The following is a 25,076-nucleotide window of genomic DNA, read 5'->3' on the forward strand; positions in this document are numbered from 1 at the left end:
AATAAATAAATAAATAAATAAATAAATAAATAAATAAATAAATAAATAAAAATTGAAAGGAAAAAAAAAGCTCTTCAGGTATATTTAGGGAGGAATCTCTGCTCAAGACTGTAAACTCTTCTACTAGATTAGAAGCTTAAGTACCTGTATATCTTTTGAATCTAGCATATATTAGGTGTTCAGTAGATTTTTGAATGAATGGGATAATACTTGTTTGACTGGATGTGTCTTCATTGCTTGGTAGACGCTCTTCATAAATTACCTAAAAGGTAAAATAGGGTGAGTTAATATTTTGGCCATTGTTTTTGGACCATTTGGATTATCAGTCTACCTTTTATATGTAGTTTTAATAAAATATAAGCCTCTTTTTTCAGTTTAGGTTGGCCATAAGGCTTAGTGGTAGTATGGAGGCTATGGAATAACACAGGAACAGGAATTGAGGCGAATGACAAGTCAATTGACCTCTGTGAATCTCTTTGTAAAATGGGCATGCTACCTGCTTTGTGAGGATTTTGAATAAAAACTTTTGTTTAACCATTTAGTGATAGTAGATGTTATTTCAGTGATTAATGTTTGACCATAAATGAGTCATGCTTATTATTTAAATGATAAACTACAAGGTTTTTTATTTGTAATAATTTAATGTTGATTGGATATATACAGCATTCCTATAATAAAGAGACAAATTGCTTTCAGCTTGCACAGAAAATGGGATTTCCAGCCAATATTGTGGATTCTGCAGCAGAAAACATGATCAAGCTTTACAACCTTTTTCTGAAATATGATGCAACCATGGTAGAAATAAATCCAATGGTAGAGGATTCAGACGGAGCTGGTAAAGTATCTTCTTTTATCAAACATTGATTGTCTGTTTATCCACTTATCATATTCTTCACTGAGGAAGTTGAACTCATAAGGAAGTGAACTCATTTCTATGTAGAATCTTACTTTATTTTATTTTGTTATTATTATTTTTTTATTATTATTCTTTTTTGTGGTACACGGGCCTCTCACTGTTGTGGCCTCTCCCGTTGCGGAGCACAGGCTCCAGACGCACAGGCTCAGCGGCCATGGCTCACGGGCCTAGCTGCTCCGCAGCATGTGGGGTCTTTCTGGACCGGGACATGAACCCGTGTCCCCTGCATCGGCAGGTGGACTCTCAACCACTGCGCCACCAGGGAAGCCCAAATTACCCTTTAAATGTCCCCACCATATCCCCTGCATCGGCAGGCGGACTCTCAACCACTGCGCCACCAGGGAAGCCCAGAAGCTTATTTTATAATGAAAAGAGTGAATGTGAACAAATATTAAAGAGACCCTTTAAAACAAACGCCTTAAATATATATTTATGTACACACAGAGGGGTTAAAGCTGCACTGTATGGCAGCTACCAGTCACATGTGGCAGTTAAAATTAATTGAAATGATATAAGATTAAAATATTTCTCAGTTGCACTAGTTACATTTCAAGTGCTCTGTAGCCCCATGTATTGGACAGCTCTGTATTGGACAGCACACATAAAGAACAATTTCATCATTGCAAAAAGTTCTTTTGGGCAGTGATGGATTAGAGTATCCGCACGGTAGTGAATAAATAGTTGTAGTTTTGGGGAATTAGCCATTTTAGTTTCCCCAGGTTTCAAACTTTAGAGACACCATGATTGTTATTGTACAAAGTGTGTATTCTGATCCTAGAGTCCTTTAATATTAGGGAAGTAAGATTAGCTTGTCACTTTGACAGCTTTTCTTTTACATACGTTTAAAAGGTAAATCAGGTTTTGAATTATCATGCCTTCCATGTATAGTTTTTCTAAAAATATAAGTTGCTTTATTGTAGCCTAAATTTTTCTTGATATTTTACATTAATTGCTTCTGTTGCTGTAATTTGTTTTTGTTTCAAGTCTCTTTGGACATTTCTAATCTTAAGCATTTGTAGATCTCTTTCACTTTTATACTTCTAATTAGTTATATTTTTTATTATAGAAGTCAGTTTTTAGCTGGTCATTTATATGGTTGTATAAAGAAAAATGAGTAAATTTTCTTGTGATTGTAGAGGTAGTTTATAAAACTAAAAATAATTAAATTTTTTTAAAGAGTGAGGGCTGATGCACATTTTAAAAATGAAATGTCCAGTGAAGGAGAATTATCTGTATGAAACTGGTATTTTTTTTTTAAGGGAGGCAGTTCTTACCTGTTTATTCTTTTAGATTGGCATTACTTAACCCTTTGTGGGTCAAGGACAAATTTTAAGAAATGCAGTGAAAATTGCATGAAAGCGAGTAACCCTCATCAAGGAGTCTGCACCAGTGTTCCCACGTGTGCATGTGCATATGCACTGTTTTTCATGCAGTTTAGGGGTTCTCTAACTCCTTGAAGCCTTTGGTCCTGCATTTGGTACTTGGCTGTCAAATTACTAACTCCTATTGCTAGGCAACCTTTAGAATCCTTTTGTCAGGTTTCACCGATCATACTGGAATTTTGGAATTGTATTCTTCCTATAAATTGTTGGGGAAAAATTAACATCTTCCTAGTAATCAGTTTTTCCAACTAGAAATACCTTATTTTTCCATTTATGTAAGTCTTGATTTATATTTTTTTAAATAAGACTTATTTTCTTTGTGTAGGTATTATATTTCTTTTTAGATTTATTTGTAGAAATATATTTTTGTTGCTATTTTGAATGGGATCTTTTCTGCCATTGTATTTTCTTACTGTTTATTGCTGGTATACAGAGACTGGTGATTTTGTTCTTCATTTGAAGATTTTAATTCTATTGTTGTATTTGTTTTCCTTAGTCTTTGAAAAATATCTCTACTCAGTTTCAGCTTATCTCCCATGCTTTGGTTTATTTTCAGTTTCTTCTTTCATAGTACATAGTTTTGAATTTTGACCATACAGAAGAGACATTCTAAGTATACTTTGGTTTCCTATAGTAAAGTTTATTTTTTCAAAAAATATTTTCCCTCTATTTAACAAAAACATAGCAAATACTATATGCTAGGCACTATTGTAAGAACTTTTCAGATATGGACCCCTATAGTTCATTAAATGTTTATAGCAGTTCTGTGGGGTAGATACTATTACTATCCTTATTTTATAGGTTAGGAAACTGAGTTACCAAGAGGTTAAGTGACTTGCCCCGGGACACATAGCTAGTGGTAGAACTGGGCGGTGAATCTAAACAGTCAACTGCAGAATTTGTACTCTTACGTATGACACAGTTGTTTGACAGGGATATTTTTGGTAGAGAGTAGTATATCAGCATTATTGGAGTAGGAAGAGATTAGTGATAAGGTATATCTTTTAGGTTAGGAAGCTGTAGCAGTAGTCCAAGCAGGAGGTAACAAAGGCAGTGGGAATGGAAAGGAGAAGGCTTTATTTTACAGGTGAGTTCAAGCTCAGGCTCAGATCTACATTTCTCACAGTATTTTCTTTATATATTTTGAATGGAGGCTTTAGACCAATGCAGACTATGTAGTTATAAACATATGGAGATTGATATGTTTTATTTATAAGGTTCATATTGAGTTTCAAAAGTAATATTTTTAAAAATAGAAAATATAGATATTTGTCTCCTTTTGGTACTAAGTTACCATATGACAAGATAGAATATACATTTGGGGAAATTATCATAGTACTCCTTAAAATAGTAGTTTAAGGATATTTTGAATGACTAAATTTGGAATTATTTCCTTTGTGCACAGTTTTTTGGAGCATATATGCTGCATAGAATGAAGTATACCTCTTAATTTGTACCCGTTTAATTGTTTGAATAATTGTAAGAAGAAAGCTTATAGACTCTAGACTTATTTTCCTAGTAATGCTCTGAAAACATAGGGTAATATAAAAAATATATATATTTGAATACAATTGCTTAAATAGCTTATCATACCATTGCCATCATTGGGGTTTCTGAGAGATCTTCCAGTGATTACTGATCTTCCCTGACAGAGTTCTAATTAAAATGGATCCGACAACTAAATTACACAATTAGACAGACTTAATAAATCTATTCAAATATGAGGCTTTAACAGGGCAGTCCTTTCAGGGATAGACTATGCCTTGGGAATAGCAGTTGGAAATGGTTGCTCGGTGTGGGAAGCTTGCTCCCAAGAGGAAGAAGGATTGAGCAGAATTATGCATGCCTAGTTTTATAATATCTAGATTAACTAGACAGATAATTTGCATCCTTTCCTCTGGGAAGAAATAAGTAAGGAGACAGAGACAGATCTTATACTAAGTGAATCCTTTGAATATGAAAGGAAGCATCAGGAGTGGGGAAGATTTGATCCCGCCCCCTCTCTCCCAAACATTCCTTAGTATTTTCTTTACCCACTGAGCTCAGCCATCAAGCCTGTGATCTATCAGGGTGGATGTGGAGCTCTTGAGGGAGTAGAGGTTAGCTGTCTGTTTGGGTAATCTTGTTCTGACTTTGAGGCTGCCTTTCCAATCCCAGCCATTGTTCCTTTGGCTATTATGGGAGGATCTATAGGTAGTTTGGATTTTTACCCCCAGAAATTTCTAACATGGGTCAAAATAGTACACCAGTATCAGCTTTAAGAAAGTGTTATGCTCAATTCTGAAAATTTATTCTTTTCTGTTTCTGACACCACATTATGTTCAGTCAAGTTGTCTATTGGAATGTCAGAAGTTCATCAGTGAGATTAGATTATGGCATTAAAATACTCTGAAATACTCTAATAGTAAATTACATAAAGACACAGCTGGATTTAAAGTCCAAATGTGATAAAAGTCCAGAGGACCTAGAGAACTGAAGTCCCAAGTCACATTCTCTTATCTGAGTTAGAAGTTCAAAGAAATTAATGTTCTTTCTAATTTCATAAATATTTTGATTGAATGAGAGGTTATGAATTCTAGATAGTTTTAAAATTCTTTTAGCCATGGCAGTTTGGACTGTCTGTCATAGGAATGGGTAGAGTTTCTTTGTGATCTCAGAAGTTATATTGTTTGAATTTCAGATCTCTTATGTGCCTGAATTCTAAAAGTGTACAAAAGGTTAATAATATATATGTTTATCACAGCTTTGACCCTCAATTACCAAATTTGGAGGAAACCCCCCCCCGCCAAAACTCAAGCCATTCCCACTGCCAGGGACAGTGATCTCAGGCACAATAATGTTCTCAGAACCATGTACTTCGTTTTATCAAGGGTCATGGCAGAAACTCAGTGAAAGCTGAATGAAAGAGAATGGACTGATATTAGTCTTCCCAGGATGCCAGTTGTCTTGATTATCTTACCTATGGACCTGAAATCAGTTGGGAGAAATCTCCAAGTAAGGAATTAATTTTGGCCTGGTGCATTTGTGACTTCTGGGGGGAAAAAAACGCAAAATGTACATTTCTTAAAAGTTTTTCCTCTTTTGAACACTATGAATTGAGTATGGGCTCTGTTTACTGATATCACACATACCCTTGCTGTTAGCAGAGTTGTCAGTGGCTGGTTCTACTGACTGTTGCAGAGCTCAGGTCTAGGAAATATGCTTCCTGGGTATTTCACCTCAAGTATGTTTTTATTGGAGAATCACCATCACCTGAGTGAACCTGTCCTTATCTTCTTGAGTCTATATACTTTAGAGGCCTACTAAGGATTAATGCCTTTACTATGTGTTCCTCATTGTTTTTTGAATGGCATGTTAATTTTATTAATTTAATAGATACACGGTTGACTCTTGAACAACACGAATTTGAACCGTGAGGGTCCACTTATAAGCAGATTTTTTTTTCAATAAGTATGTACTACAGTACTACATAATCCGTGGTTGGTTGAATCTTTGGATGCAAAAGTGCAGGTATGGAGGGCCAACTGTAAAGTTATATGCAGATTTTTTTGCTAACATATCTTGAGCACTTTTTGCATTTACTAAAGCATTCTTCTAAAACACTTATTTTAGTATTTGTAAAATCTGTCATATATAGATATGCCACAATTTATAACTATAAATTTATAAATGATTATCAAACTACAAGGGATCTGAAGGATCACAATCCAAGAAACATACATATTATCATTCACCAGTGATTTCAGATCTTGTACTTTTTATTTCCAAATTTTCAGTATGGTTCCTTTCATAGTTTTATTTTCTGCTGAGATTACTTACATGGTGCTTTATTATGACCGTATTTTCCCTTAAATCATTAAACATGTTGAAAATAGCTATTTCACAGTCCCTCTGATACTTTAAAATTTGAGTCATTTTGAGTTTGGTTTCTTTTGACTGCTTTGTCTCTTTACTGTTGGGTATGTTTTCCTGTTTCTTCACAGATCTAGTAATTTCTAGTTGTATACTAGACATTTTGGGAGACTGAATTCTGTCATCTTCCTCTGAAAGAATGTTGGTTTCTGTTGTTAATAGTTAATTTGGCTGACTCTAAACTTTGTCTCTTGTTTTGTGCAACAGCTGAAACTGCTCAGTTCTTTTAGCCTCTATCTGTTCAGGAATAAGGAGAAAGTTGTAGTTACATTGGAGCAAGGAAGGGATAGAATATATATTGAAAGATAAAGTCAGAGAATTAACCTTCATAAGGGCCATTTTGGTAGAGTGCTGGAGGTAAAAGCCTGATTAGAGTGGACTTACGAGAGAATGGCAGGAGAAAAACTTGGTACAGGGAGTTTTTTAATCAGGGCTTGGCAGATGTAGTCTCAGTTACTGCTATTTCTCTACTTGTTCTTCTCCTTCTTCCTTTACCCTTTCTTTCTTCTTTCTTCTTCATAACCTGTTAAAAATATAAAACCCTTTGTAGGCTTACAGGCCATAAAAAAACCAGCACAGGCTGAATCTGGCCCATAGGCCATAGTTTGCTGACCCCAGGTTTAAAGAGACAACTCTTTCCATGAATTATGCTGTATAGAAAGAGGAGAGTAAGGGGGTGGGGGGAGGTAGGGAGTAAAGAGTTTTTTCTTTCTTTTTATTGAGGTGGGGGAAAGAACAGCATTTTTACAAGTCAGTTTGATTTAGCCAATAGAGAAGTGGGGTGGGGTGGCTTTTACAGTGCAGGAAAGACAGAATTAGTGGAACAATCCCCTTGAGTTGAGACCCTGGGCCCAAGCAAAGGAGTTAGCTAGGAGCATGGACAGTTAATTCTTGGTAATTAAAAAGAAAATTAAATGCTTTTGAGAGGTTTTTTTTTTCCCCTTCTTTATCTGTTGCTTAGGATAGGTGTAGAACCAGTAACTTTGATGGGGCAGTTTTAATTCTCACATATTCTTTTTCAAGAAACAGTTTGAATTAATTGTGAACATAAATTGAAATACTTTCAGTAAGTAACAAAATGTGTTTTTCTTCTGAAGTCAAAAACATTTGATTACTGTATAGTTTATTGTGTCTATCTTGAAATTAACATCACTTTCTTTTTTTCCTTCAAAGTGCTGTGTATGGATGCAAAGATCAATTTTGATTCTAATTCAGCTTATCGCCAGAAGAAAATCTTTGACCTACAGGACTGGACCCAGGAAGATGAAAGGGACAAAGATGCAGCTAAGGCAGATCTCAACTACATTGGCCTAGATGGAAATATAGGCTGTCTAGGTACCACCTGTTTTTATGTTAAGAGTTGGCTAAGGATTGGCTAAGCTTAATTTATTTTCTTTGTTTGTTGCTTATACAAATCATTTTCCCTTCTTGATAGTCAATGGTGCTGGTTTGGCAATGGCCACAATGGATATAATAAAGCTTCATGGAGGGACTCCAGCCAACTTTCTTGATGTTGGTGGTGGTGCCACAGTCCATCAAGTAACAGAAGCATTTAAACTTATCACTTCAGATAAAAAGGTAGGGGTAGAACTTACGTTTTAGAATTTGAATGGCGAGAAGTAACTTGATTAATTAGTAAATGTGGTCGTTATAGTAGTTGAGCATTAAAATTCAAAAGTCCTCAATAGTTTGGAAAAATTTGCTGAAATCAATAAAATAAAAGTTAGCAAGAAAGAAAGAAAAACTTTCCCATTGTGATTTAGAAAACAAGGTGAAGAAATACTGGATGGTATTAGATAATACTATAAATGGTAGTGATTTGGCATGAGAACCCATTACTATAGAAAAAATTTTGGAGCTGTTAGTTGACCAAAAAAGCCAGAAATCTGGAAAGTCTGTAAAACTAAAAAGAAAATAAAAATCATCTTTAATTCTATCCAGACATAGCTTTTGTTACTATTGATTTGAATTATTTTCTTTAAGACTTGTTAATGCTTATATATTTCACACATACACTCATACACATTGCATATGTATCGTTCTAGAAACAGCTTTATTAAGGTATAATTCACGGGGCTTCCCTGGTGGCACAGTGGTTAAGAATCTGCCTGCCAATGCAGGGGACACGGGTTCGAGCCCTTATCCGGGAAGATCCCACATGCTGCGGAGCAACTGAGCCCGTGTGCCACAACTACTGAGCCTGCGCTCTAGAGCCCGCACGCCACAACTACTGAGCCCGCATGCCACAACTACTGAAGCCTGCGTGCCTAGAGCCCATGCTCTGCAACAAGAGAAGCCACCGCAAGGAGAAGCCTGTGCACCACAAGGAAGAGTAGCCCCCGCTCACTGCAACTAGAGAAAGCCCGCGCGCAGCAACGAAGACCCAGTGCAGCCAAAAATAAATGAATAAAATAAATAAAAATAAAAATAAAAATAAACCAAAAATAACCCGGCTTCCAAAAATTAAAAAAAAGATATAATTCACATGCCATGTATTTCACCCATTCATATATATATCTTTCAATACACACATTTTGAGTCTTTTTGCTAACATCTCTTGAGCACTTTTTGTGTAAAGTATTATTCTAAAACACTCATTGTAATGTTTGCAGAATCTGTCATATATAGATATGCCGTAATTTATAATTATGAATTTATAAATGATTATCAGAATACAAGAGATGTGAAGCATTGTGATCCAAGAAACAGACATATTATCATTCATCAGATATTTTTTTAAGGAATATATCTACTGTGGGACCAATGTGGGTTTTTTAAGGCTTATGGAAATGAGATAATGGCCTTCAGGTAACTAGTCTTACTGAATTTAGACTGAGAATTTGTCATTGGTAGGGATCAAGATACCTTGAACTGTGTTGAGAATTGAATGAGTTGGGGCAAGGGGAAGGAAATGTGCAGAGACATGGGGTCCAGAGAGGGCCACTGTGTTCATGGATTGGTAAGATGCTTATGCATAATGATATAGCATTATTGGGATGAATGATAAGAAGTAATGTTGGCAAATTGAGACCCAAGTTGTGAAGATCCCTGTATCTATAGCTAAGGAGTTTTGAATTTAATACTTCTACCCCAGCACATTTACAAATACATATATCAACTCCTTACCTTTTTGTTTTTTTAATTTTATTTATTTATTTATTTATTTATTTTTGTGGTACACGGGCCTCTCACTGCTGTGGCCTCTCCCGTTGCGGAGCACGGGCTCCAGACGCGCAGGCTCAGTGGCCATGGCTCACGGGCCCAGCTGCTCCGCGGCACGCAGGATCCTCCCGGACCGGGGCATGAACCCGCGTCCCCTGCATCAGCAGGCGGACTCTCAACCAGTGCGCCACCAGGGAAGCCCTTGTTTTTTTATTTTTAAGAAAGAAGGTAATTCTGCTAGTAAAGGGTGAAATGGAGAATAGGGAGACACTGGCAGGAGAGATCAATTTGGTTATTATACCTGCTTGTTTGGAGGGATGGAGAGGTCCATAACAAAGGCAGTGTCAGTAAGAATAAAGCAATGAAACCTACACTGCTGAGATAGAATCCTTAAGTTCATTTTTCTTCTTTTTGGGCGTGGCATGGTGAGGGATTGGTTAGGACTTCTGGCTGCAGGGAATCATTGGTTGGTGATATCTTTTGTGCTGTCAGAGGCAAAGTAAAGAAATTTGGTATTTTTGAATGAATGTGTTAAGTTTGCCCTGTGGTGATTATACCTGGTAGATAGTTGTAAAGATATTCTTCCTATAATGGTCAGATTTGTATTTGAGAGTCCTCAGTATGTTGAGAAAAGTTGAAGTGTTAGATGTTGGTGATATGACTCATGCAAGTGATTTGAGGAAACCAAGAATGGAACCTGGCTCCTCCCACCCAGTGCTGAAGATTTGAATAAGGAAGGAAGACCCAGTAAAAGAGGGAGAGAACAAACTGACAGAGATAGTTGCAGATCGGGAGAGAGTGGTGACATCAAAGGCCAGGGTGAAGAGTTCTGAGAAGTAAGGGAATGGGCAGTAGTGTTAGATGCTGAAAGAGAGGAGGGGTGGGCAGAGGCCAGGCTGCAGTGGGTTGAGTTGTGATTGGGAATTGAGGGTGTGGTCATACAGGAGAGTTACTCTTTCGGCGGTGGAGTCCTGAGGAGGCACAGAAGGACGTAGTGCTCGCAGTTGAGCGGAGGTCGGCTTGTGAAGAGCTGTGCAGTGTATGCGTGTTTGTGTAGAAGACCAAGAAGGTGGGCTGTTTCTAGCTGGAGAAGAGATTTGAAGATAAAGAAGAGAGTGAATATAGCTAAAGGAGCGAAGACCTGGAGGAGACACAGTACAGTAATTAGCGATGAGGTTAGTTTTGGAGAGGAGGTTACTTCTTAAGGTATTACTGGAAAAGGAAGATCATATGCTAGAAGTTAGAGAGTTTCAAGTGGGATAGGAGGCTCATGAAGAAAGTTGAAAGGTATGAGTCAGATTCCTAAGGTATGAGTCAAACTATTGCTGATGAATCATTATTATACTGCTCTTCAGGTTATGCTCATGTTTCACAGGTTTGGTGTTTGATTTTGTTTTTCCCCACTCTTTTGCTTTTCTTGAAGTTGGAATGGATAAACTAATAGGCTGGAATCATGCATTGTTTAAATGGGGATGGCAGGTAGACTGGGTATGAGAGAGGAGTGGCTATGAGGAAGCTGAGTGTGCCCACGACAGTGTCATTGATTTGCTCAGCTGTGGCTTCTAGCCTCTATAGTGAAGCACGCCAGATTGGGGGAGAGCTGATAGACTGGTTGATTAGGAAGCGGTTGAGGGACTAGAGGCTTTAAAAGATTGGATTTGATAGAGATGAAAGGCATTAAGTGAAAGGAGAGGAGGTTGAGCAAGAGTGGGATTTACACATTTGATATTCTAGAGACGTTCATTCTGGTCAGGTCAAGTATTTGTCTTTGGTAGTAATCAGTTGGTATGGACTGGAGGTAAAAGTGACATGGTAGAGCTCCAGTCACTTAAGGCTCAAGTGCTAGATGATGCCTGTGGTGCATACTGTAGCTATCCCAAATGCGGTGGGAGGGGGTGAGATGGGAGGGTGCCAGAGTCCACTGTGAATTCTATTCCATTATGAATTCTAGACCTTTATCTTGAAGTATAGAAATAATAGTGGTAAAGATAAGGAATGCTTACTATAACTCAGTGTGTCTCAACTTTTTTCCTGTCATGGCATTCACAGAAAGTAACATTTCAGTGGGGCATGGGAGGTACATGGGGAAGGTGGCTTGTTGTCAGAGGCCACTGGCTCAAGGTGCCAGCCGTCCCAGAACCTTCCTAATTGCTCTGAGGCAGCGGTCCCCAACCTTTTTGGCACCAGGGACCGGTTTTGTGGAAGACGGTTCTTCCACGGACGGGGTGGGGGTGGGGGATGGTTCAGGCGGTAATGTGAGCGATGGGGAGCGGCAGATGAAGCTTCGCTTCTTCGCCCGCCGCTCACCTCCTGCTGTGCGGCCTGGTTCCTAAGAGGCCACAGACCGGTGGCGGTCCGGGGCTGGGGGACCCCCTGCTCTAAGGGGTGAGGGGAACAATATCTTGGTGTGTCTGTAACCCATTTGTATCTCACTGGTTGAGAAGTTCTAGTGTAGCTGAATAAGCCTCTTTTTAAAGAACAAATAAGGTTTTTTTCTAAAGGATAGAAGAACAGCGATTCAGACTATCAGTGTGATAATGAAAGAATGCCAACTCAAATAGGCCCTGCAGTTTGTATGTGATGTGTAATCAGGAGTGGCCATACAGATGCTGAGTAATTTTGTGGGCCTGGTTTGTGTGAAAAGTTGGTAGAGTTGATGGGGAAAAATAAAGCGATGATAGTTAATGAGGACTAAATTGGAGATCTTGCATATGATGTTGTCTTACAACATGGTCTGGGTTAGTAATGTTGGTAATGGCTATGCTTAATAGGAAACAAGTAAATGGAATCAGGAGGTCTTGTTAATATGTGACAGGAGAGAAGAGACTGTGAGCCAGGTGTTGAAATTACCCAAGGAGGGGAAATAAGTTTTGCTGGGTGGTGGACTGCACAGACTTCAGTGATGAGAGCTGCATGCAGAGAGTATGGCTGTTTGGTCTGAAAATGTTTCCATGGAGTTAACTTTTATCATAAGGCACAGATACTAGTGTTTTCTTGGGAAGGAAGGAAAAACAGTCATTCCTTTAAAATTTTAATCTAAAACATTTTATTGGCAGGTACTGTCTATTCTGGTCAATATCTTTGGAGGAATCATGCGGTGTGATGTTATTGCACAGGGTATAGTCATGGCAGTAAAGGATTTGGAAATTAAAATACCTATTGTGGTACGGTTACAAGGTAAGTGTAAAAGGATCTTGCAGTTGTTCTGTGAACTCTAATTGCTTAAAAGTTCATAATTCCAAGGGGTTTGGTTCATTTAGTTTTAAATTTAGTTTTAAATAGCTGTATTTTTTTTAACATCTTTATTGGAGTATAACTGCTTTATGTTGGTGTGTTAGTTTCTGCTCTATCACGAAGTGAATCATCTATATGAATACATATATCCCCATATCTCCTCCTTCTTGCATCTCCCTCCCACACTCCCTATCCCACCCCTCTAGGTGGTCACAAAGCACGGAGCTGATCTCCCTGTGCTATGCGGCTGCTTCCCACGAGCTATTATACATTTGGTAGTGTATATGTGTCCATGCCACTCTCTCACTTTGTCCCAATAGCTGTATTTTTAAAATGAGAGTATATTAGGGAATTTTTAAAATGTGAGTTAAAAAAAATTCTAACATTGGAGCAAAATTGTTCATAGTTTTGCTTGGTATAAGTTGATACATTATTTATTTGTTGTGCGTATCTTGAATTCTGACTTGTCTGAATTACCATTAATGTGATAAGGCAAAGTATTTCACAAGGTAACTCCAGGTTTTTATAGTATTTTCTTTGGTTTAGAAGCATTTGTATTAAATGACCGAAGTTAGTTGAAATTCCATATTTGTAAATGTATATTGTGACAAACATTTTAAATGATTTTGTGTAGATATTTAAAATGTCCCTATTTGCATAAATCATTTCCAGGTACACGAGTTGATGATGCTAAGGCACTGATAGCGGACAGTGGACTTAAAATTCTTGCTTGTGATGACTTGGATGAAGCTGCTAAAATGGTAAACAGGTTATGTTGATCTGAGGATAAATTTGCAGTGTATGAAAGATTTATAAACTTTTAGATTCTAAAATGAACTAGCTAATATTGCTAATAATTAGTGTTTCAGCTAAACACTAGGAGTATTGAACCCCATATACCTATCACCCATCTTAAACAGTTACCAGTTCATGCTCAGTCTTGTCTCATCTTATTCTTAACTACTTCCTTCCTTGCCCATGATTATTTTGAAGCAAATCCCAGGCATTATATTATTTCATATTTATCATCATGTATCTGTAAAAGATAAAGGTATTGATAATATAAAGGAATTATTATTACTTGTTTCAGATGGGATAGTGGTATTATGTTTGTTTTATAAAAAAAGAATCGAGTCAGTGTTGAAATTTCCCTGATTCTCTTAAATATTTTTTGCCTAGGTTCTTTGTTAAAATTAGGATCAAAATAAGTCTATGCTTGCAGTTGGTTAATATATCACTAAATTTCTTTTTATAGATTCACCCTTGCCTCTTTTTATTCTTAACTTTATTTGTTGAAAAAACCAGGCTGATGGTCTTGTAGTGTTTCCTATAGTCTGTATTTTAATGATTGTATTCATGGGGTGTCATTTAACATGTTCCTCTGCTCCTGTATTTCCTGTAAACTGGTAGTTCAATCTATAGGTTTGATCATATATGTATTTGATTCTGAGGAGCGGGGAGCAAGAATGTTTTATGGTTGATTTTGTGTAATTCCATAAGGAGGTATATAAATGTCAGATAATTTCTCTTTTTGTAATACTAGCAGTCATTGACATTCATAACTTAGATCCAATATTTTGTTTATGCAAAGTGGTGATTTTCTAACTGTGATTATTTATTATATGGCATACTTATAAAAAGCAAAACTTTCTTGTATCAACTATTTGTTGGTGTGAAGTACATTTTTCATAGAAAAAGCAGGATACTTAATTCTTTGGTTTTATTGATCAGTTTTCAAAATAATGGGATTGTTCCATTATGGCCTACTAAAGTGACCCAGGCTTTTTTGTTTCTTAGTTTTTGTTTGTAGGTGTGTGTGTTGTGTGTTGCATGTACGCATGTATGCACATGCTATTTTGAACTCATGGATTTAAATATATTTGATGTGGTTCAGTCCATTTTAGTTATTTTATTGGTGCTTAGACTATCTCATCTTTGGTCAGTGGGAACCTCTTCAGGTTGACTCCTGAGTCCTTCCTACATGCCCTGTGATATGCTTTCTGATATGATGAGATTTTTCAGGCTCATCTTTACATTTCTTGCTGCAGACCTGGAATCAGCCAGATGGTGTTTAGACAGCACAATTTGAGCTTTAAGAGTGCTTACAACTATTGGGTTATTCATTGTTTCTAGATATTTTTAAGTGGCAAATCTAGGAAAATATGTATTTTTTAAAAAGATAAATACATGAGTACATACTTCCAATATTTCCAATGCAAATCCAAGGTACAGGTTTTTTTTTCTTATCTGATATCTGTTCCTCTTTTTTCCCATTCTGTACTAACATAAATATTCCTTTGCTTTGTCCCTCAATACAGACATGACAGTTTTAGAATAATAATACTAACAATATGACTGTCTGAAAGTAGTTCAAGACTTGTATGTGCAGTTCTTTTTGTCCTTTGAAGTATTTCCCAGAATTTGCTGGATTTTAAAATTCACATGAAACAGTTCTCTGTTTTATCCCACCTTTGATGCATGGTTAGCTTCATTTATTTATTTTAAAGGAATTGCTTAAAAATTTTTTTGTTAAAATATTTCTAAAGTCAAACTGTAAAACAAGGTATACTTAGAGAATCTAGCTTTTATACCTATTCCTGTTTGTTCCTTCCCCATAGGTAACCAGTTTTTTTGGTTTTCTTAGGATTTTTTAGTTCGTCTTTTCACTTTTTTAAAAACACAAGCAAATAATGTATGTGTATACATATAGATGTACGTATACATATATCTCTCCACTTTCCCACATTATATGGTGATAACATGTATTTTACCTCATTTCTTTTACTTAACACTATATCTTGGTGCACACTCCCTAGTAGATACAGAGATGTTTTTAAATGAGAACTTCTGATTCTTTCCCACCTATGTTTATAGACGTTTCACAGACTACTCTTTGGGGCTATATGGTTTAATCAGTACCTAGGCTTTTGAGATTTGCTTTGTTAATGTGATATCTTTTCATAAGAATAATAAAGGTCTTATTTCCTTCTTTAGGACATACTTTGGGAAAAAACTTAGCTAGTAAATAAAATTCAACTGAAGTTTAGAGACAGAGGAATTTACACTCAGTCCTGAGTTTAAATTAAGATTTTGAGCAAGGGAATGGTAGGGAGAAAGTGTTTCAGAAATCCTGTTTTGACTTTGAGATGTGGAGTCAGTTGTTGAAGGGAAGAGTGAGGGACAGTAGGAGTCTGGCTAGTGTAATAATTAGATGTGAGGTGAAGGTAATGGATAGGTTATAACTTTTCTCTGAAAATATGCTTGTTTGCAATGAGAGCCTGAATTAAGAAAAGCTTTGTGGACATGGAGAGAAAGGAGAAGAATCAATAGGAGCTTGATCAAATAGACCATGAAAGATAAAAGTGAACAGTTGATTTTCATTGTGTTTGTAGTGCTTTTCTACTGAGTAGGAGGTTATGGAAGTCATGACAATATTAATAATATGATAACATTAGCAACTGCTACCATTTATAATTTATTGTGCATGCAATGCTAAACCTTTTTTTTCTTCAGGTATTATTTAATACAAGTTTGGTGAAATAATCTCCATTTTTATAGATGAAGAAACGGAGGCTAGATAAATTAACTTATTCAGGATCATGTATTATAAGCATCAGAGTGGGATCTGAACTCAAGGTGTCTAACTTTAAAACCTCCTCTTAACTACTCTACTGGGGAGGAGAGAAGCTAAATCTGTTGTTTGGTTTTAGATATGTTTAATTTGTATATGTTGTATGGTACCAGCTGGATATTCCCAGGCAGATTATAGAGAGAACATTGGAATTCAGCTTGATAATTGTTAACTTACTGACGAAAGTAAAATACTAACTCCTAAACCCAAGCTCCTATCCCAACATTGTAAGTTAAGATTATTTACATTTTTTTAAAGATTTACTTATTTATTTATTTATTTATGGCCGCACTGCGAGGCTTGTGGGATCTTAGTTCCCCAACTAGGGATTAAACTGGGGCCCGGCAGTGAAAGCACTGAGTCCTAACCACTGGACCACTAGGGAATTGCTTTTATTTAGATGTGCTTTGCGTTCTGTAGTATCCAGCTAAGACAGTCACTGTTTCTATCTTTAAAGATAAAGGCAGAAGATCTAAATAGACATTTCTCCAAAGAAGACATACAGATGGCCAACAGGCACATGAAAAAATGCTCAACATCACTAATTATTAGAGAAATGCAAATAAAAACTACAGTGAGGTATCACCTCACACTGGTCAGATGGTCAGTTTGTATTTTAGTCTGCAAATAACAAATGCTGGAGAGGGTGTGGAGAGAAGGGGACCCTCCTACACTGTTTGTGGGAATGTAAATTGGTGCAGCCACTATGGAGAACAGTATGGAGGTTCCTCAAAAAACTAAAAACAGAACTACCATATGATCCAGCAATCCCACTCCTGGGCATATATCTGGAGAAAACCATAATTGGAAAAGATACATGCACCCCCCATTTGCAGCAACATGGATGGACCTAGAGATCATCATTCTAAGTGAAGTAAGTCAGAAAGAGAAAGACAAATACCATATGATATCACTTATATGTGGAATCTAAAATATGACACAAATGAACTTATTTACAAAACAGAAACAGACTCACAGACATAGAAAACAAACTTAGGGTTACCAAAGGGGAAAGGGAGATGGGGAGGGATAAATTAGGAGTTTGGGATTAACAGATACAAACTACTATATATAAAAAAATAACCAACAAGGACCTACTGTATAGCACAGTGAACTATATTCAATTTCTATAAGGGAAAAGAATCTATATATAAAACTGAATATATATATATATATATATATATAAATATAAAATACAGAATCACTTTGCTGTACCCCTGAAACTAACACAACATTGTAAATCAACTATACTTTAATTTTAAAAAAAGGAAAAAATATAAAATTTAGACAATGATGAAGAGATATATACATATATCAGATATGTATCTGATATTATATATATGAATAAAATCCAGTGTGGGTTATGGTGTGGGTTGTGAACAGTGTTAGATTTGACTATCCTTCAAGAGTGGCAAATGCTTATAAGACTCTGAAGTGATTTATAACAATGTCAGAATAGCCCAGATATTTTAAATGAAAAAGACTGAAAATGCAATTAATTTTACATTGACCAATCGTTCTGATTCTATGTTTTTATGAAAATAGAGTCAAAGCTTGTTTTTTTCCTTTCAGGTTGTAAAGCTCTCTGAGATAGTGACCTTAGCCAAGCAAGCCCAGGTGGATGTGAAATTTCAGTTGCCAATCTGATTTGAGAACCCAGTGGTTGGCTGAAGATGTTAAATGTGTTATAATTGTTAAAAATACTGAGTTCTGTATTATTGTTCCTTTTCTCTTTAGTGTGTGAAGATTGTAATTATCGTCTAGGCACAAAAACTTTTAAAAGCATTTGGTCTGCATTTAATTCTGTTCAGAATGGGCTGTTTGTATAAAGAATGTGTAATGCAGTTATCTAGTTTGTTTTGTTGCAGCTTTCTTTCTCAGTTTTACAGAATGTCACTTGCAATATGCCAGTTTATTATTGTTGGGTACAGCATTCTTCATTGATAAGAGTCTTATGAATGAAATAAATATGAAGACAAAGCTTTATTCTTTAGTGTTCAAAATGTATTATATCTAATAACTAGTTTCATTAGTAGAGCAGTGTATTAAAACAATGTTTATATAAGAAGTGTCTATCTTCAGCACCAAATATCTAACTAAATATATCAGTCACTATTTATAAACAGACCTTTCAAACACTCCCCAGAATATTCTTTTAAGTATTTCAGTAAAGTAACTTGTGAATTATTTGAGCATTGTTTTAATCATTACAGAACAGTGATATCTGCAAGTCCTCGTGATCTTGTGGTATTGAGAAGAACCTGTAGGTTTGTATCATGTAAGGATATATTTACTAAGGACTTGGCAGACAAAATTAACAGTGTCAATTTAAATTAATAAAAAAATCTCCCAATGTGATTTGCATTAATGTTTTTTTTTTCTTTTTTAAGTAAACACAGTGAAGGTGATGTGTATATCATTGCATTAAACACCTTTCAGGAACTGATTTGTAGATCATGTACTGGGGCATGATATTACATATTATAAAGTGATCTACAGATATTTCAGTTGAATTCTACTGTTTACGCGTGTGCCATCTGGTACCTTCTCCAAAAAGCCCACATTGTCCTTTGTGTCCCAATTTGTGTATATGTGTGTGTGTGTGTATGTATATTATGTACATGTCCATCTTTTCTTCATTGCATAGAACAATTGATATTTAACTATTAACAATGTTCAGACCATGTGATAATAACAGCGTAAGTACCATGGAAGGAAATACCAGCCAAGCAGTAGACTGTGTATGTAAACATACTGGTGAATTTGAGAACTTCTACCTATTTCTTAAAATGTGATCTCTCTCTCTCTCTCTCACACACACACACACACACACACACACACACACACACAATCACACACACAATGAGAGGCAGCATAGCATAATTGATTATGAGTGCAGAATTTGAAAGTGAATCTGGTTTGAATCTTGGCTCCACTACTTACTAGCTATATAAGTTGGGCAAGTTTCTAAATTTCAGTGTACCTCAGTTTCCTCAAGCTCCTTTCTCATCTTCACTAGAATTATTTAGAGGGGAGAGGGAGACAGAGGCAAAGAGAGAGAGGGAGGGAAATTATATAGAGAACACATGAAATATATATATATTGAAACCAACTTTATATCATATGATTATATATTGGTCTGTCTTCCCTGCCTATACATTAAAAGACTAAATCAGAGCCATTAAACCATTTAAAATTGTGATAAAGTTATAATTAAAAGTCCAAGTCTTTAGCTTTTAATTTTAAAAAAATCGTTCCAAAGAATGCCAGCCAGTGATTAGCTCAGAAGATATTGGCATTTGTCTTGGTTGGGTCTAGTCAGGAATTAAAGACAATGCTTGGTATTTCAGAGCGGATGTAATGCCAGTGTTCTAGTTATCTATTCTTGCATAATACCTTATCCCCAAACTTAGTGATTTTCAAACAACAAAATTTTAATCTCATCATTTCTATGTGTCAGAAAATTGGAAGCAGTTCAGCTGGGTTGTAGTTCTGGTGATGCAGTTATTTGCAAGTTTGAGTACTACTCCCAAGATGGCCCCCACACATGGCTGTTGACCTCAGTTTCTCCCTGTGTCTGCCTATCCTCGGGGCTGATTGAGTGTCCTTGTGATAGGGCAATTGGCTTCCTCCAGAGCAAGTGATCCAAGGGAACAAGAAGGAAGCTACAATTCCTTCTGTGTTCTAATCTCAGATACTTGTGTTCTCCTCTCTTTGTCATTTCTGCCACACTCTATTAGAAATGAATCACTAAGTCCAGGCCCCAAGAAGAGGGGAATTCAGCTCCATTCTTTTTTTTTTAATATCTTTATTGGAATATAATTGCTTTACAATGGTGTGTTAGTTTCTGCTTTACAACAGGGTGAATCAGCTATACGTATACATATATCCCCATATGTCTTCCCTCATGGGTCTCCCTCCCTCCCACCCTCCCTATCCCACCCCTCTAGGTGGTCACAAAGCACTGAGCTGATCTCCCTGTGCTATGCGGCCGCTTCCCGCTAGCTATCGGTTTTACATTTGGTAGTGTATATATGTCCGTGCCACTCTCTCACTTTGTCCCAGCTTACCCTTCCCCCTCCCTGTGTCATCAAGTCCATTCTCTAGTAGGTCTGTGTCTTTCTTCCCGTCCTGTCCCTAGGTTCTTCATGACCATTTTTCTTTTTTATTTTGATTCCATATATGTGTGTTAGCCTACGGTATTTGTTTTTCTTTTTCTGACTTACTTCACTCTGTATGACAGACTCTAGGTCCATCCACCTCACTACAAATAATTCAATTTCGTTTCTTTTTATGGCTGAGTAATATTCCATTGTATATATGGGCCACATCTTCTTTATCCATTCATCTGTCGATAGACACTTAGGTTGCTTCCATGTCCTATCTATTGTAAATAGAGCTGCAGTGAACATTGTGGTACCTGACTCTTCCTGAATTATGGTTTTCTCAGGGTATATGCCCAGTAGTGGGATTGCTGGGTTGTATGGTAGTTCTATTTTTAGTTTTTTAAGGAAACGCCATACTGTTCTCCATAGTGGCTGTATCAATTTACATTCCCACCAACAGTGCAAGAGGGTTCCCGTTTCTTTGCACCCTCTCCAGCATTTATTATTTGTAGATTTTTTGATGATGGCCATTCTGATTGGTGTGAGGTGATATTGTAGATTTGATTTGCATTTCTCTAATGATAGTGATGTTGAGCATCCTTCTTCTTTGGGGAAATGTCTATTTAGGTCTTCTGCCCATTTTTGGATTGGGTTGTTTGTTTTTTTGATATTGAGCTGCATGAGCTGCTTGTAAATTTTGGATATTAATCCTTTGTCAGTTGATTCATTTGCAAATATTTTCTCCCATTCTGAGGGTTCTCTTTTCGTCTTGTTTATGGTTTCCTTTGCTGTGCAAAAGCTTTTAAGTTTCATTAGGTCCCATTTGTTTATTTTTGTTTTGATTACTGTAGCTTTGTAGTTTAGTCTGAAGTCAGGGAGCCTGATTCCTCCAGCTCCGTTGTTCTTTCTCAAGATTGCTTTGGCTGTTTGGGGTCTTCTGTGTTTCCATAAAAATTGTGAAATTTTTTGTTCTCTTTCTGTGAAAAATGCCATTGGTAATGTGATAGAGATTGCATTGAATCTGTAGATTGCTTGGGTAGTATAGTCATTTTCACAATGTTGATTCTTCTCTCCATCTATTTGTATCACCTTTAATTTCTTTCATCAGTGTCTTATAGTTCTCTGCATACAGGTCTTTTGTCTACTTAGGTAGGTTTATTCCTAGGTATTTTATTCTTTTTGTTGCAATGGTAAATGGGAGTGTTTCCTTAATTTCACTCTCAGATTTTTCATCATTAGTGTACAGGAATGCAAGAGATTTCTGTGCATTAATGTTGTATTCTGCGACTTTACTGAATTCATTGATTAGCTCTAGTAGTCTTCTGGTAACATCTTTAGGATTCTCTATGTATAGTATCCTGTCATCTGCAAACAGTGACAGCTTTACTTCTTTTCCGATTTGGATTCCTTTTATTTCTTTTTCTTCTCTGATTGCTGTGCCTATAACTTCCGAAACTATGTTGAATAATAGTTGTGAGAGTGGGCAACCTTGTCTTGTTCCTGATCTTAGTGGAAATGGTTTCAGTTTTTCACCATTGAGAACAATGCTGGCTGTGGGTTTGTCATATATGGCCTTTATTATGTTGAGGAAAGTTCCCTCTATGCCTACTTTCTGCAGGGTTTTTATCATAAATGGGTGTTGAATTTTGTCAAAAGCTTTCTCTGCATCTATTGAGATGATCATATGGTTTTTCTCCTTCAGTTTGTTGATATGGTGTATCACGTTGATTGATTTGCATATATTGAAGAATCCTTGCATTCCTGGAATAAACCCCACTTGATCATGGTGTATGATCCTTTTAATGTGCTGTTGGATTCTGTTTGCTAGTATTTTGTTGAGGATTTTTGCATCTATGTTCATCAGTGATATTGGCCTGTAGTTTTCTATCTTTGCTATATTTTTGAAGAGTTTGAGAAGAATAGGTGTTAGCTCTTCTCTAAATGTTTGATAGAATTCATTTGTGAATCCATCTGTTCCTGGCTTTTGTTTTTTGGAATATTTTTAATCACAGTTTCAATTTCAGTGCTTGTGATTGGTCTGTTTATATTTTCTGTTTCTTCCTGTTTCAGTTTTGGATTGAAGAATCCTTGCATTCCCAGAATACACCTCACTTGATCATGGTGTATGATCCTTTTAATGTGCTGTTGGATTCTGTTTGCTAGTATTTTGTTGAGGATTTTTGCATCTATGTTCATCAGTGATATTGGCCTGTAGTTTTCTTTCTTTGTGACGTCTTTGTCTGGTTTTGGTATCAGGGTGATGGTGGCCTCATAGAATGAGTTTGGGAGTGTTCCTCCCTCTGCTATCTTTTGGAAGAGTTTGAGAAGGATAGGTGTTAGCTCTTCTCTAAATGTTTGATAGAATTCGCCTGTGAAGCCGTCTGGTCCTGGGCTTTTGTTTGTTGGAAGATTTTTAATCACAGTTTCAATTTCAGTGCTTGTGATTGGTCTGTTCATATTTTCTATTTCTTCCTGGTTCAGTCTCGGCAGCTTGTGCATTTCTAAGAATTTGTCCATTTCTTCCAGGTTGTCCATTTTATTGGCATACAGTTGTTTGTAGTAATCTCTCATAATCTTTTGTATTTCTGCAGTGTCAGTTGTTACGTCTCCTTTTTCATTTCTAATTCTATTGATTTGAGTCTTCTCCCTTTTATTCTTGATGAGTCTGGCTAATGGTTTATCAATTTTATTTATCTTCTCAAAGAACCAGCTTTTAGTTTTATTGATCTTTGCTATTGTTTCCTTCATTTCTTTTTCATTTATTTCTGATCTGATCTTTATGATTTCTTTCCTTCTGCTAAATTTGGGGTTTTTTTGTTCTTCTTTCTCTAGTTGCTTTAAGTGCAAAGTTAGGTTGTTTAGACGAAATGTCTCCTGTTTCTGAAGGTAGGATTGTATTGCTGTAAACTTCCCTCTTAGAACTGCTCTTGCTGCATCCCATAGGTTTTGGGTGATCATGTTTTCATTGTTATTTGTTTCTAGGTATTTTTTGATTTCTTCTTTGATTTCTTGCACTTGAGAGAAATGTGTATTCTGTTGTTTTTGGATGGAATGTCCTATAAATATCAATTAAGTCCGTGTTGTTTAATGTATCATTTAAAGCTTGTGTTTCCTTATTTATTTTCATTTTGGATGATCTGTCCATTGGTGAAAGTGGGGTGTTAAAGTCCCCTACTATGATTGTGTACTGTCGGTTTCCTGTTTTCTGGCTGTTAGCATTTGCCTTATGTATTGAGGTGCTCCTATGTTGGGTGCATAAATATTTACAATTGTGATATCTTCTTCTTGGATGGATCCCTTGATCATTATGTTGTGTCCCTCTTTGTCTCTTGTAATAGTCTTTTTTTTAAAGTCTATTTTGTCTGATATGAGAATTGCTACTCCAGCTTTCTTTTGATTTCCATTTGCATGGAATATCTTTTTCCATCCCCTCACTTTCAGTCTGTATGTGTCCCTATGTCTCAAGTGGGTCTCGTGTAGACAGCATAAGTACAGGTCATGTTTTTGTATCCATTCAGCGAGTCTGTGTCTTTTGGTTGGAGTATTTATTACATTTACATTTAAGGTAATTATTGATATGGATGTTCCTGTTACCATTTTCTTAATTGTTTTGGGTTTGTTATTGTAGGTGTTTCCCTTCTCTTGTGTTTCCTGCGTAGAGAAGCTCCTTTAGCATTTGTTGTAAAGCTGGTTTGGTGGTGCTGAATTCTTTTAGCTTTTGCTTGTCTGTAAAGGTTTTAATTTCTCCATCGAATCTGAATGAGATCCTTGCTGGGTAGAGTAATCTTGGTTGTAGGTTTTTCCGTTTCATCACTTTAAGTATGTCCTGCCACTCCCTTCTAGCTTGCAGAGTTTCTGCTGAAAGATCAGCTGTTAACCTTATGGGGATTTCCTCAATTCTTTTCATTCTTTTTTCTTTATTCTGCTCTGTGGTAGTTATTTCCACTATTTTATCTTCCAGGTCACTTCTCCGTTCTTCTGCCTCAGTTATTCTGCTATTGATTCCTCGTAGAGAATTTTCAATTTCATTTATTGTGTTGTTCATCATTGTTTGCTCTTTAGTTCTAAGTCCTTTTTAAGCGTTTCTTGTATTTTCTCTGTTCTATTTCCAAGATTTTGGATCATCTTTCCTATCATTATTCTAAATTCTTTTTCAGGTAGACTGCCTATTTCCTCTTCATTTGTTTGTTCTGGTGGGTGTTTACCTTGCTCCTTCATCTGTTGTGTGTTTCTCTGTCTTCTCATTTTGCTTAACTTACTGTGTTTGGGGGTCTGCTTTGCACAGGCTGCAGGTTCGTAGTCCCTGTTGTTTTTGGTGTCTGCCCCCAATGGCTAAGATTGGTTCAGTCGGTTGTTTAGGCTTCCTGGTGGAGGGGACTAGTGCTTTTGTTCTGGTGGATGAAGCTGGATCTTGTCTTTCTGGTGAGCAGGACCGTGTCTGGTGGTGTTTTTTGGGGTGTCTGTGACCTTACTATGATTTTAGGCAGCCTCTCTGCCAGTGGGTGGGGTTGTGTTCCTGTCTTGCTAGTTGTTTGGCATAGGGTGTGCAGCACTGTAGCTTGCTGGTTGTTGAATGAAGCTGGGTTTTGGCATTGAGATGGAGATCTTTGGGAGAGTTTAGCTGTTTGATATTACGTGGAGCTGTGAGCTCTCTGGTGGACCAATGTCCTGAACTCGGCTCTCCCACCTCAGAGGCACAGGCCTGATGCCTGGCCAGAGCACCAAGACCCCTT

The 25,076-nt window shown here is 36.7% G+C and overlaps 1 protein-coding gene across 1 annotated transcript in view; it reads left to right on the forward strand.

The window, feature by feature from the left end:
* SUCLA2 (succinate-CoA ligase ADP-forming subunit beta) overlaps positions 1-18,620 on the forward strand; it is a 49,474-nt gene extending 30,854 nt beyond the window's left edge. Inside the window, exons 7-11 of the mRNA XM_007103392.4 lie at positions 7,384-7,545; positions 7,646-7,788; positions 12,429-12,549; positions 13,279-13,367; positions 17,810-18,620. Of these exons, the coding sequence (XP_007103454.1) occupies positions 7,384-7,545; positions 7,646-7,788; positions 12,429-12,549; positions 13,279-13,367; positions 17,810-17,884 (590 nt within the window). The 3' untranslated portion in view covers positions 17,885-18,620. The remainder of the gene's footprint in view (positions 1-7,383; positions 7,546-7,645; positions 7,789-12,428; positions 12,550-13,278; positions 13,368-17,809) is intronic.
* Positions 18,621-25,076: the final 6,456 nt, after the last annotated feature.

This window comes from Physeter macrocephalus, chromosome 13, assembly GCF_002837175.3.
Source record: "Physeter macrocephalus isolate SW-GA chromosome 13, ASM283717v5, whole genome shotgun sequence".
NCBI lineage: Eukaryota > Metazoa > Chordata > Mammalia > Artiodactyla > Physeteridae > Physeter > Physeter macrocephalus.